The 14830-nt window shown below is 40.9% G+C and overlaps 1 protein-coding gene across 8 annotated transcripts in view; it reads left to right on the top strand.

Annotated features, from left to right (window-relative positions):
• Window positions 1–354: 354 nt before the first annotated feature.
• CCDC175 (coiled-coil domain containing 175) overlaps window positions 355–14830 on the top strand; it is an 87390-nt gene continuing 72914 nt past the window's right edge. For 7 of the 8 annotated variants that reach the window (XR_008474420.2, XR_008474419.2, XR_004729936.3 and 4 more), the window contains exons 1-5: window positions 355–522; window positions 1818–1903; window positions 3820–3931; window positions 7752–7887; window positions 11190–11418. Coding sequence is in view for 4 of the 8 variants with exons in the window: in XM_054239988.2 (XP_054095963.2) it covers window positions 366–522; window positions 1818–1903; window positions 3820–3931; window positions 7752–7887; window positions 11190–11418 (720 nt within the window). In the remaining 4 variants the exon portion in view is untranslated. Of the gene's footprint in view, window positions 523–1817; window positions 2049–3819; window positions 3932–7751; window positions 7888–11189; window positions 11419–14830 lie in introns of all 8 variants that reach the window. The other variant, XM_078335042.1, reaches the window with a different exon arrangement.

Raw genomic sequence — 14830 nt, 5'->3', positions numbered from 1 at the left:
AAGTGTAGGTATTTGAAGAGCCTGCTCACATAGGCCTTGTGAAGATTGAGCTACTGTATATAAAGGTTCTCTTGCAGTCCCAGGCACAAAGATGCGGTCAAAAGTGATCATTATTATGATTACGTTGGTCCACAAAGAAGACACAGGCCTACACTAACGAAATGGAAATGGAAAGGGGGAAAAGTCAGCTAAAGAGAGGCATTCTTCGCAGACTGCTTAATTACTGTGGATAAAAGAGAACAAGGGAGGTACCCACTAGAAGCGCTGGCCACGAGGGGGCGCCCCCGGAACTCGACGTCCTCGTTGCCCGTGGCAACCGGCGGTCCTTGGCTCTGGCTTCCGGGGCTCTCAGCTAGAGCGACAAAATGGCCCTGAGCTCCTGGACCCCGGGACTGAGGGCTGGCGAGAAGCTGGTGCAGGCAGCCGCCGTCTCCACTGGCCGCTCCCTGGAGTTATGCACCTTCCCCTCCACCCTGGGTTCCTCGGTCGCGGTCGAGGCCCTGGAACAGCTGTTTGTTGTGGGTAAGACGCCCCTCGGGCGCCTGAAGGGAACTCTCCTCAGAGATGGCGCTTAGGAGGCGCTCAGCGGGAACCCTGAGCGGGGACTTTCCTCCTGGAACCAGGGCATCCCTAGCCAGGGCAGAGCCTTCTCCCCGCTCCTTGGAGGCTGAGGAGAGAGGTGGCGAGTGGGGTCCAGTGCCCAGCTTTCCGGCTCTAGCGCAGCTGGGGTGACTTTGCTCAACTCTCAGTAGTGGTTGGTAACAAATCTGGGACTCCCAAGCCACTGCCCTATGCCTGCGACCAGAGTACACACCTGCATTTAGGTTACGCCTTCGATTTCAGTTCTCTTCCTGCCTTTCCTTTATAAGTTAACATTCTCCCACATTTTGCCATGCCAAACTGGAGAATTAAACAAGCAAATGGGAAAGGGAGTGTTTAAGAGGCTCCTGTTCTGTTAAGCAAGGAAAATTAGATGTAAAAGGTTGTTTAGGAGATTCGAATAGAAAATGACCAGGTTTCACCTGGATGGGGCCAGGTGAAAATACTTTTTCAGTTAGAAAGCTGAACCTGTAATCAAGTCTGTAATCAAGTCACTTAAATTTAAGGTAAGACAGCCCAAGAAAGGGTGTTTCTTGTTCAGTGCAAAAACCGTTTAGGCCAAACAGCAGAACATTTCAGTGCGTCACTAGAATCATCCCAGTTCTTCCAGATAATCATATTGATTTATGTTACAATGTTACTATTAATTTGGGATAATTCTAATTTTCCTTCTTAAATGCACTAGGTTAATTTCACAGTTCTTATCAAATATGCTTGGGTAAATATTATCATGAAGAATGTTAACCACTGAGAAGATCTAAAGTTATTATAAGACCTAAATTATTCACATGTATCTGAGGTGATTGTCAGTGATAAAGCTAGGACCTTGAACTCCCTTCATACTTGATCTCTAGATCAGCATGCCAATGCAAACCTAGTACTTGTGTACAAATACATTTTTCTGTTAATAATGTCTAGACATGCAGAACATTTTTCATAGGAAAAAAATCATTACACCTTCTTGCTCTGAGTGGGAATTATAAAATATTAATATATAAATCTCCAGCACATTTGTCCTCAAGGAGCATAAAATATATACCTAAATTATAATATGGAATACGAAGTCAGCACAAAAGAGATTAGTGTAATGTACAATAGAAATTCAGAGATTGAAGATGTAACTTCCAGCCGAGTAAGCATTTGAGCTAGATTATAAAAGGTTAAGTAGATTTGGATATATAAATAAGAGATCTTTATTTTCTAATTTTTTTTTTCAGAGCAATCACTGCAAAGTGACTATTTTAAATGCAATGAAGAAGCAAAGATATTTCTTAAGGACACTGCTGTAGCTGTTAAGAAATTGGTATTGTGTTATCTATAAGAACTATTTCTTCAATCTTCCACACATTGCTTCATCTTTCATTTAGGACCAGTTCTGTTCAAAGTATTAAGTAGATGACTAAGGAATACAGTTACCCTTAACTTGAAAATATTTTTCTCTCTGTTTTGTAAGTATTTGCACAATTTTTGGTCAACTGTGGATTGTTGCTTAATTTTCCAACTAGAAAACTAAAGCTTGCCCTCATCCACAGCACAAACCCATTGCTTAAAATAAACAAAATCTCTGGAATAAATTTTAAGCATGGTGCCAAGTAATTCAGTTCTCTATAAACAATTCCTTGAATACCTGGTCAAAGATTATTTGACATCTGTTCCACTGAAGTAGACTGTACTGCTAGTGAAAACAAAGTGAAACTCTTTCAGTTACACTTATCTGGTCTCTATCAAAGACATGTTGAAGAAATATTTAAAGAATTTTCTTCTGAGGTGTCATAGACATCTCTTTTCGGCCATGGATGATATTGATAATGCTTCCTTGGCACTGTCAGAATGGTGAAGCTCTTCATTCTATTTAAAAATATCGAATAAGAATCTACTACATATCAAATAGCTAAAAATGTAGAAATATGCCCGTAAATGAGTTTGAATCCAGACTGCTGATAAAACTCTTATAACTTTACATTTTATATAATTATAAGTTCATGTATATTACTATGCAATCATACTTTACAATCCTACTTAATTGGATAGATACATGTAAACACTTAGGGGACGTGTGTGTTGTGCAGCACTGTGGTACTGTGGAAACATTTTTCCCTGCAGGTTCCTTCTTTCAGTTATGTCTTTCTCTAGAATCTTAAGGGGCCAAAATATTTATTGTGGCTAAAGTATCTAATATGTATTCATTTAATATCTGAGCTGTGAAATCTCTTAAAAAACAGAGGTCAGGCTGGGCATGGTGGCTTAACGCCTGTAATCCCAGCAGTCTGGGAGGTGGAGACGGGTGGATTACTTGAGGTCAGGGGTTGGAGACCAGCCTGGCCAACATGGTGAAACCCTATTTCTACTAAAAATACAAAAATTAGCCTGGCATGGTGGCAGGATCCTGTAATCCTAGCAACTTGGGAGGTTGAGGCAGGAGAATTGCTTAAACCCAGGAGGCAGAGGTTGCAGTGAGCTGAGATTGCCCAACTGCACTCCAGCCTGGGTGACAGAGTGAGAGTCTATCTCAAAAAAAAAGAAAAACCCAGAAATCAATTCTTTTACTTTTAAAGTAATAAATTTTTTCTATTATAAAATTAATGCATATTGACTTTGGAAAATTTGGAAAAAAACAGATAAGCAAAAGGACCACATTAAAATAATCACAATGCTGATGAATATACTTTCTACTTTCAGGGTATATAGGTGATAACTGCATTGAATTTCATTTTTTACAGAAAAGTGATCATGCCATATATGTAATTATATAGTCTTGCTTTTTATAATTCATAAAATATAATGGCAGTTTCTCAGGTTATAAAATAGCTATAGCTATTATGACCATTTATTTAAAAGATGATTTATCTATTTTTTCCCACTAACTGGTTTCTGAGTGGTATTTCCTTTCTTAAAGTAGTCTCACCTGAAAGTAGTAATAACAGCTTTACCTATTTGTTTGGGTTTGTATGTGTGTATGAGAAAACCATTGTTCTCTTTATACCTAAGCATATTTTATAGGTGATTTCCATATTTTAATAAGTAGCTTTTTTCTCAATATTACCATTTTTGTTAGTCTTTTAAATGTATTGAAACTGCATATAAGAAACAGATACTCATAAGGAAATATTTAATATAATTATATTTTGACCCCTGAAAACATTTATAGGGCATTGTTTAGGAAATCAGTCTTACTATTTTAGTGTCGTAACTTTTTAAAAATGTAATTTAAATTTTCAGGAAGAAATGAGAAAAGCCACAATCGATCTTTTGGAGATTGAAAGCATGGAACTCAACAAACTATACTGTCTATTGGAAACTCTTCCCAATAGCATTAAGAGGGAATTGGAAGGTACTTTTGAGGTTATCAACTGTAGAAATTTAGTTAATCTTATAAGAAAATAGAATGAAGTACTTTTAACAAGATAAGTTTTATAAGTATTGCTCATGTAAAGTATAACTAGAAAGCATACATGACACAAACACAGTAAGATCCATAATAATATTATCTTATATTTTAAGTGGAAATAGTATATATAGCAGTTGAATTTATGTAATTTGGTTTCTAAATAGACTATATATAAATGGATCAGTGCATTCCTAATTGGTATTTATCCAATTAAATTAGGCAACTTGGCTGGCCTAAACCATTATTCTACTTTCTGTCTGAGTTTTGGGTACTCTAGGTACCTCATCTAAGTAGTATCAGGCAATATTTGTCTTCATGACTGGCCTCCTTCACTTAGCATAACGTCTTCAAAGTTTATTCATACCATTTTATGTGTCAGAACTGCCTTTCTTTTTATGGCTGGATAATAGTCCATTGTTTGTATCTATCACATTTTGCTTATTTATTCATCTGCAAATTGTCACTTGGGTTGCTCCCATCTTTTAGCTGTTGTGAATAATGCTGTTAAGAATATGGGTATTCAGTTATGGGTTGAGCATCCCTTATCCAAAACAGTTGTGACTAGAAGTGTTTCTGATTTGTTTTTTTTTGTTTTGTTTTGTTTTAGGAATTTGGAATATTTGCATTATACCTATCAGTTGAACATCCCTAATCCATAAATCTGAAATGCTTCATTGAGCATTTCCTTTGATCATAATGTAGGTGCCCAAAAGATTTGGGGTTTTGAAGCATTTCCAAAATTATGCTCCAAGGAAGTGTTCTTCGGAGCATTTCAGTTTTCAGATTTTTGGACTAGGGATACTCCACCTGTATCCAAGTCTTTGCTTTCAGTTTGTGTGTGTGTGTGTGTATATATATATTTATGCGTAAGTGCAATTGCTAGATTGTGTGGTAATTCTACATTCAATTTTTTTTTTTTTTTACTGGGGTCAGCTCTTACAGGGTCATATATTCAATATTTTGAAGGTCTACTTTGCAGTTTTCTTTTTCTTTTTCTTTTTTTTTTTTTTTTTGAGACAGAGTTTCGCTCTTGTTACCCAGGCTGGGGTGCAATGGCGCGATCTCAGCTCACCGCAACGTCCGCCTCCTGGGTTCAGGCAATTCTCCTGACTCAGCCTCCTGTGTAGGTGGGATTACAGGCATGCGCCACCATGCCCAGCTAATTTTTTGTATTTTTAGTAGAGACGGGGTTTCACCATGTTGACCAGGATGGTCTCGATCTCTTGAGCTCGTGATCCACTCGCCTCGGCCTCCCAGAGTGCTGGGATTACAGGCTTGAGCCACCGCGCCCAGCCTTGCTTTGCTGTTTTCAACAGTGGCTGCACCATTTTATGTTGCCACCAACAATGCACAAGGGTTTCAGTATCTCTACATCCTTGTCAGTGCTTGTTATTTTTCAGATGGTTTTGTTTTTCTTTTATCTGATTGCTCTCTTGATGGCTGTGAAGTGGGATCTCATTGTGATTTGATTTGCATTTCCCAATGATTAGTGATGTTGAGCTTCTTTTTGTGTGCTATTGGCCATTGGTAAATCTTTTTTGGAGAAGTATCTATTCATTATCTATCATCAACACAGCTCCAAAGCACATCACAATTTAATCTCCTCCTCTGCCCAGCCTTTTATTTCTTCCAAAGAGATGTTCCTCAGAGCACTACACAATCAGTGCTCTCCACACACATTTAAAATCTGTTTTCCAGAGAGCCCAACCTAAAAAGAATGGTCTTAATAAGTAAAAAAATAAAAAGTAGATTTTCCAGTTAGCCATTTAAATTTTCCCCTTTACCACCTGGCACAATGTTAAACTGTCAACAGAGGGCATAGGAGGGATATGGAGGAGGAAGGGGTTCTCTTCCTGGTTCCAGTGTGCTCAGCTTGGCTGACTCTTGGAGTGCATGCAGCTTCTCCAGGCCATGGTCCTGTAGCATCCAGCAGTCTACAGTGCCCAGCAGCTTCCCCCAGTACCTGTTGGGTAGCTTCAGCCACCAATGAGGCACCTCTCCATGAAGAGCTTCTCTGGCACCCTCTTGGGTAGTTTTGCAGTGAGTTCTAAGTATGACATCTTTCTGTGGGCAGGTGTCCCTAACACCCCCAGAGAGCAGATTTCCAGCAAGTCCCATCAGCCCAGCATTTCAGGAACTTCTCTGCCTTCTAATGAGGCACAGCCTCTCTAATGAGGCCTAGATCCCAGGTCTCAAGGTGTTGTTTCCTCGAGCACTGTCTCAGCCCTAGGGATGGTGGCTACTCCTTATGTCTGCTACTTCTGGACACTTTCAAGTTCTCTTCACTTCTTACCACGCATTTCCTAATCCTCTAATTAATCCTCAGTTGTAGTCAATAATTTATTCTAGTAAACTTTCCCTTTTCAATTTACTGTGAGATTTCTATCACCTAATTGGACCCTGACTGATAGAATGAGTTTAAAACAATATGCTTGATGTTAGTCTAGTTTGACAGGGAAAATACAACAAACTATATGTGCAGAGAAAGAAAATGAGATTTAGAAGAAAACGCACCAAAGGTAGAATTAAGAGTGTTTTTTTTCCCCTTTGCTGTTCCTTATTTTCTAGATTGGGTTGCTTTTATAATCAGAAAAAAATATTTTAGAAGGGGGAAAATATCATCATAGCTTATAAGGTCTTTGATACATGCTAAATGCTTAACCAAGTAATTTAATTAGTTGGCCTTATGTCATAAGTTCTTGCTATTCAAAGTGTGGTCTTTGTGTCAGCAGCATAAGCAACATGTAAGAACTTGTGAGAAAATACAGAATCTCTGGGCCAATCCTAGACCCACTGTATCCGAAGCTGCATTTTAACAAGATATCCAGCTGATGTATGTGCATATTTGAGACACAAAGTTTGAGAAGGCCTTCTGCAATAAGCAATTTAACTAGTAGCCTAGAAAGAAAAAATATCCCAGCTCTCTCAGGAGAGCTGCAAGCTAGTTTCTAGGGAATTTGTTATGTAGAAATGAGTAGTCCAGCACCTTTCTAAACATCAGTGTTCAAAAATTCATGCATATTGACCATCTGTCATGCACTGAGATAATCCTTTGAAGTCATATGTGGTTACACTGACTTGTTATTTGTGGATGAATAATTATTTCTTTAATACATTGGGTTCCCCAAAAAGCAGAGCCTGAGGTAATGGCTTTTGCATTATTATTTTATTAGAGAGTATAATCCAAAGAGGAGGGTGAGATAAGGTGACCAAAGCAGGGGACAAGGAAGAGATAATATGTGGTGTATTATGATGGTGGCTGCTGCTGAGTGGAACTAATTAATTATGAGAAGAAGCCCCCAAGACCCAGTGTTATTTCTTTTCAGGACCATCTATCAGTGTGAGAGAGGGAGAAATATTTATGCACTGGATCCTGTCTGTCATTGGTCTGATGCTTGCCCTACCTCTTATATTTCTGGGTTACACATGCATGGGTGTGGGTGCATAAAGAAGCCTCATGGTAGAAATTATAGAAGTCCTAAGCAGGAGGTGAGCAGTGTGTGGAATCACAGGCACTATCAGACTGCACCTGTCTGAAGATGATCCAAGACCACAGAAAGCTGATCACCATAGCACCAGCAGAAATAAGAGAAATAATTAGTAGGTAAGATTGAGAGGGACCAAGGGAGTAAGAGGTGCCTGATAAAAAATATTATTAAAAGAATATTTCAAAGAAAGACTTTTTTTTCAGGATTTGAAAACTCAGTATCTATAATTGTGCTCTTCCTCAAATAATGTAGTAACATTTCCACTTACTTTGAAGAATGTGTCAGAGACGCTCGCAGATTAAATCTTTTTGAGATAAATACAATAAAAATGAGAATTACAAGGACAGAGAAAGAAATAGAGCTTCTGAAGAAGAAAATAACTGACCTGACAAAATATAATGAAGCTTTGGGGTAGGTATTCTTATATTCAGTATTTGAGGGAGAAGGGGTCTGTGGCTGGAATGGGAAGATTGTTGGAAGGGGTTTACTCTCTGATCTGAACTGGAGCAGGGCAAGTTGAGGGGTGAAATGGGTTGTAGGAGATGACCCAGGCTGATGGGGTAGGGAAGGTGATGGATGCAGAGGACTGAGTAGGAGAGCAGAAAATCTTCAAACCACAGCAGTCAGGAGACCTGTAATATTTCAAAGGCTGTCCAGCTTCCCAGCAGCAACTACTGTTTATAAATCACACACTACCTCTGATGCTACCTCCAAAGGTAGACACACAGTGGGTTTCATTTCCATTTTCATAGAATTAAGTTTACAAACCCCCACCACCAAAGGAAGAAATCTGGCAGGGTTTATATTGTAAATCTAATACCAAACCAGACCTATTGGATCTATTTCAGTTCATTGAAGATACTTAGTCATATTTGTAATCCACTGGAGGACTGAGGATGGGGCTAGTTCCCAGGACAAGGTTCCAGATTTTATCTGTAATTAAATGAGACAGTATATGAAACTGCCTGTAGCTCAGGATCTGATACCCCTTAGTGAGCCTCATTTTCTCCGTCTGTGAAATGGGGATCACAACTCTTTGGTAGCTCATGAAAGGAAGAGATATGTTCTGAAAGAAAGAACCCCTTGAAGAATTACCCCTATGAGAAAATGTGATAAATTTTAATAAATGGGCCGGACACAGTGGCTCACGCCTGTAATCCCAACACTTTGGGAGGCCAAGGCGGGTGGATCATGAGGTCAAGAGATCGAGACTATCCTGGTCAACATTGTGAACCCCCCGTCTCTACTAAAAATACAAAAAAAATTAGCTGAGCATGGTGGCGCGTGCCTGTAATCCCAGGTACTCAGGAGGCTGAGTCAGGAGAATTGCCTGAACCCAGGAGGCGGAGGTTGCGGTGAGCCGAGATCGCGCCATTGCACTCCAGCCTGGATAACAAGAGCGAAACTCCGTCTCAAAATAAATAAATAAATTTTAATAAATATCATAAATATCAGCATGTTAGTTTCCAGAGTGAGAAATGTTCACAAACAGCCCTTATCATAGGGGAAAAAGTCTTCTTGGGAAGCTGAAATAATCAGAGGGTTGCCTGGTGCCCCATATAGCAAATGAACAGAAATCAGGTAGAGATCTCAAGGCCCAGGGACATGGATTTCAAACCAAGCTCTCAGAACACCTGTGCTGGGAGATGCTCCATGAAAGAGAAAGTTTATGATTACATAAGTTTGAGAAAAACCAGATACTCTAATCCCTGTTGGGGATTCATAATACAGATTTGTGCATGGTGCATGCTAGCCACAATGGCCAGAGCCTGCTCCATAAACTGGACTATCTGTTCCTAAACTAATAACAAGAAAAATAATACCCAGGCTAGATATATATATCAACCAGTCCCAACATCACATTCCTATAGACCAATGATTCTCAAACTTGAGCTTGCATCAGAATCACCTGGAGGGCTTGTTAAAACCCAGCAGCAACTACTGTTTGTAATTAAAACAAATTACTGGTACTTGCTTCTAAAATTTCTGATTTAATAGATCTGGGAGGAGTGGCATGGGGACAAGAATTTGCATTCCTGACAAATTCTCAGGTGACGCTGCTGCTGCTGGTCCTGACCACATTGGGGGGTCCACTGCTCTAGACAAATCTTTATGGAAAGGCCATAACAAACAGAAGGTGGTGCCAGTTGTGTTGACATCATCAAGCTACAATCATTTGTTGCATTAATTTTTCAAGGAAAAACGCATATCAAAGTGTCCACAAGCTCTGACAGGTGTTGGGTATGTCTCCTGCCCTGGGCAATTTTCAAAAACTAGATACAGACAGAGCAGCTGTTTGAATGTGCTTTCCTGAGGCTCCACACTGCGTTCGTGAGTGTTCTTTTCTTCTCAGCCCATCACAGCACATCTAGTGAGGTTTTTTGAGTTTACTTATTTTGCTTTGTTTCCCGGAGGCTCCACAGTCCTCAGGTTGATTCATTGTTAGAAGCCTTCCTCTACTGCATCCACAAAGCCCCTATTATCTGACCATCTACTGAGCCTCTCAACTAGGCTTCTCTTTATTTTCTTTTGTGGAGTTTAAACCCTGGAAGCAAACTTCCCAACAGCCTGCTTTTACTTTCCTGAGCCTTCAAACACAATTCTTTTAAAAGTCGCTAGTCCTGAGGACTAGCCAAGGGAAAAGGGTCTTTACATTGCAGGAGCTTTTAAAAAGGAAAGGAAAAACAGAGACATGGCACCGATTGTCCCTTTTGTCAATCTTTTGTTGTTATCCTCAAGGTAGATGTTTCTCCCAATCTTAAGGTTTCCTCAGATGGACACTGGCCAGCAATGGATGTGTGAGGTTAAAGACTCCTAATGAGCTCAGCTTTGGCTCCAGCTGGGAGAAGCTAAGAGGGCTCAGATTAGGTTTCAAGCATCCTCCAAACAGTAAAGTTGGACTCTTTTCTTTTCCTGATTTCTGTCCACAGGAAGGTGAGCTTTCTGTTGGGCCCTGCCTGAAGGGCTGTAAGCACCCAGGGTGGCTGGAGATGTGATGAGATGTTTCTCTTTCTTTGGCTTAACTGCGTATCTCAGGATGATGAGGTAGACATGATGACACTACATATCAAAACACTCATCTGGCCAGATCCCATTTACCTGTTCAAAACTACCTTTGAGTCATTGTATACTTTAACCCAAAAAATTCTGTGGTTACCACCTGGCATGTGGGTACTGATGGGGCAAGGCAGGGCCACACGACATTCTAAAGTGGTGTAAGTTGCACGGTTGATGCTTGTTACCTGCTGTCCTCATCTCAAACATTTTTTTTTTTTTTAATTTGAGACAGAGTCTCATTCTATCAACCAGGCTGGAGTTCAGTGGCATGATCTTGGCTCACTGCAACCTCTGCCTTCTGGGTTCAAGTGATTCTCCTGCCTCAGCCCCCTGAGTAGCTGAGATTACAGGTGCACGCCACCATGCCTGTCAAATTTTTGTATTTTTAGTAGAGATGGGGTTTCAGCATGTTGGCCAGGCTGGTCTCAAACTCCTGACCTCTCAGATGATCTGCCTGCCTTGGCCTCCCAAAGTGCTAGAATTATAGGCATGAGCCACTGAGCCTGGCCTTTAACCAAGCTTAGAAAATCATAAACATGGTCATAAAATAAGTATTCTTGACAGTTTTCCTCTGCTGAGGCTCCATCTCACCACAGAGACTTTATTCCTTTCTTAGGAGCTGTGCTTCTCACTCTGTGAGCAATTCTTTCCTCCAGGGAGAAACAGGAAGAGCTAGTAAGGAAGCATGCGAGGTTTATCCTGTCACTCAACCAAACTATGGAGAAAAAAGCCACCACCACTGTTTACATAAATGAGACTTATACTGAAATAAACTTGAAGAGAGAAGACCTAGCATTGCAAAAAAAAATTATTAAAGAGGCAGAAGAGCAAATGGAAAAAGAAAGGGCAGAATATCTAATAAGAAAACAAGAGTTGGCTGCACAGGTAAGTGACATGATTTATTCTTTAAAATACAGAATCTGGGGCAGGAAACAGGAAATAATTTATTTGTCCTCAAGGCTGGCAAGCAGCCTCTGTGGTATCTTCTGTGAACACTGGGAAAATGGGATAAGTGGAAAACTCAAGGATACTTCCCCTCTGGGGGAAGATATTGATGGGTAGCGCATCTCAGTTCATGGGGATGAATATGTGACAGGATTTGAAACACTGGGGTATCCCCTTGCTTATACGCAGCCATATAGGGACAAGGAATAGGCTACCATCTTATCCGATTGCCTTTGGTAATCCTGAGACTGTCAGTATGGACAGGACCTGGGCGTTCAGACATTTATCAGCCCTGTTGCTCCTGATAAATGAATCAGAGAGAGCAGTGGCCTGCTGAGGGGCTGGGCAGAACTGAGGGCCTTAAAGAGAAAACAATGTTTTGAGACCAGCAATTTTGTGAGGTTGGGGCAGGAATAGCTACTGCATCTTTTTCTGCCACCGTGGGGGCTGAACTCCCTGCTATGCCATGCTAATTAAAATTCAGCATCAGATCGATTATGATTGTTTCTTCCTTGTCCTAATCTGGTTGACTCAGGAGAGGTGGGCTGTCTGCATGTTAGGTGTTCCCAGCAACAGTCTTCATTCTCCTTCTGCAGTAGGGAAGCCTAGCTCATGATGCTGCCCTATCCATGATGGGAATTGGCATAACCTCAGGTTATAAATGTAGGAAACTGGACTTAGACTTGTAATACTGACTGCTATGTTAGAAAGAGGAGAGAAGGAAGGAAAGGAGGGAGGGAGGGAGAAGGGAGGGAGGGAAGAAGGAAGGAAGGAAAGGAAAAGGGAGGGAAGGGGGAATGGGGAGGGAGGGGGAGGGAGGGAATATTTATTAAATTGCTTTTCTTGAGTTTTAATTAAAATTTAAAGCATTAAAATCTGGCAGTAACTGATTCTTATGGCAATTGAATCCATGATAAAATTTGGGCTATTTGAAAATTCCAATCAAGTCTGGGCTTCTTTATCCTTAAAAGTGCCTACCTCTTCAGAAATCATTTTACACTGAAGCTATATACTATTCTTCCTGAGTACAGAGAGCTTCACCCTAATCATCCTTGTAAGAGGGACATTCTAAAGTAGCTGGCAAGGAGTCTAACTCAGTCCATTTGAACTGCTATAACAAAATAACTGAAACTGGATGGTTTGTAAATAACAGAAATTTCTCTCAGCTCAGGAGATCCCAGACCAAGGTGCCAGCAGGTTCAATGTCTGATGAGAGGCCAGTCTCTGCTTCTAATATAGTGCCTTGAACGATGCCTCCTCCAGAGGGAACACTATGTCTTCACATGGAAAAAGGCAAAAAAAAAAAAAAAAAAAAAAAAAAGACCTAGCTAAATGCCCTCCCACCCTTTTATAAGGTTACTAATCTCATTCATGAAGGTTCTGCCCTCATGACTTAATCGCCTCCTAAAAGCCCTGCCTCTTAATACTATCACATTGACAATTGTTCGAACATAGATTCAGGGGTACACATTTACATCAGAGCAGATTTCTTTGGGCAGTCTGCAGCTTCTAAACATAAATTATAAAAGCCAAGCTCCTTGAACCTTTCTTGAGATTGAAACCAGCTGTTAGCTTGGGTTGCAGTACTTGAATCAACTGAAATCTGTATTTCAAAAATAGGATAGGGTTCCTCTCACTGAGCTAGATAGACCTTACTTGGATTTATTGTTAGCACAATGAAAAGGAAGTTTCGGGACAACAAGGATCAAAAGGGATTTACTTTTTCATTTCCTGTTGACGATGATGAACACTGAAAGCAGGATTCTGTTCTCTCTGATCAGCCCAGAACCCACACCTGGTATGGCTCACGTAAATTATGGGGCAAAGAGTGGGGTGTGTCTGTGTGGGCATAACTGGGTAAGGACTTCCAAGGTGGTGGAGGAGTGGAGATCTGGGAAACCCTGTCACTTTTCTTTACTTCTCCTGGCACCGAAACATTCAGTCAAGTACAGCATCCAATCTGCATTTTGCCCACCAGAAGGTAAGCTGCCCAGGGCAGGAGTTTTGTCTGCTTCATTCACTGCTCTATCTTTAGCAGCAAGAACAGTGGCTGTATACCTCACACATGGCAGACACACTATAATATTACTTTATTTAATGAATGAGTTAACTTCACAAGAAAGGAAGCCCAGAAAGGCTTATATAGGGAATTTGCAAGCATGACAGGTTCCTCTTTCTTATGGTATGTAAATAGTCTATCTCAGGGGTCCACAGACTTTTTCTGAAAAGGGCCAGATACTAAATATTTAAGGCCATGCAGTCTCTGTTACAACTACTCAACTCTGCCATTTGAGCACAAAAGTAGCCACAAATAGAACCTACATGAATGAGAATTGCTTTTCATAAACAGGTGGTGCTGGATTTGGCCCATGGGTTGTTTGCCTACTCCTGCTCCATCTCCTAGGGAAAGGGTACCAGTTAGGATGCTTTCAGATGAAAAATGCAGAAGCCCTGACTCTTGCTGGCTTAAACAGTAAGGGCCTTTATTGTCTCACAGTTTAGGAATTCCTGAGGTGGGGCAGCCTTTAGAACTAGTTAAAGCAGTGGGTCCCTCTTCTTACCTTCACCCTTCATCCTAAGGCTGGTTTCCCTCATGGTCGCAACATGGCTGCCAGTGACAATTGGACCCTATGACCTGGCCAGGTTAAAATAGTGCCCAACAGCCTGACGCAGTGACTCACACCTGTTATCCCAGCACTTTGGGAGACCAAGGCCAGTGGATCACCTGAGATCAGGAGTTCAAGACCAGCCTGGCCAACATGATGAAACCCCATCTCTACTAAAAATACAAAAATTACCCATGTGGTGGCGGGCACCTATAATCCCAGCTACTTGGGAGGCTAAGCCAGGAGAATTGCTCGGACCCCAGAGGCAGAGGTTGCAGTGAGCCAAGATGACACTATTGCACTCCAGCTTGGGTGACAACAGAGAGACTCCAGCTTAAAAAAAAAAAATAGTGCCCATCCCTGGAACAACAATGCCCTGTAAGGGAATGGCATGTCCAGTGGGTTAGACCAACTGAGGTGGATGGATATTAAAGAATCAACCACCAGTGTTTACTAAAGACACATCATAGGCTGTGGTCACAGCCTGTTCTTTCCCTTCCTATGAGAAAGGAAAAACTATTACATGTGTCGGAGAATATTCAACCTATAATATTCCCCACAACACCAAACAAAATAGTAGTTGCCAATATTATTTCTATGATTGCAAGACCTTGGGAGAAGGCTTTAGCCAAAGTATGAAGCCAGATTTTTCAGTTTCCTTTTTCAGGCTTGTACTGCCATGATGGGATAATTTTTTAATTTCTTGTGGAGACTGGGTCTCATTATGTTGCCCAGGCTAGTCTTGA

This window comes from Callithrix jacchus, chromosome 8 (genome assembly GCF_049354715.1).
Source record: "Callithrix jacchus isolate 240 chromosome 8, calJac240_pri, whole genome shotgun sequence".
NCBI classification, from domain to species: Eukaryota; Metazoa; Chordata; class Mammalia; order Primates; family Cebidae; genus Callithrix; species Callithrix jacchus.
This window is presented reverse-complemented; position numbering and strand designations above follow the sequence as displayed.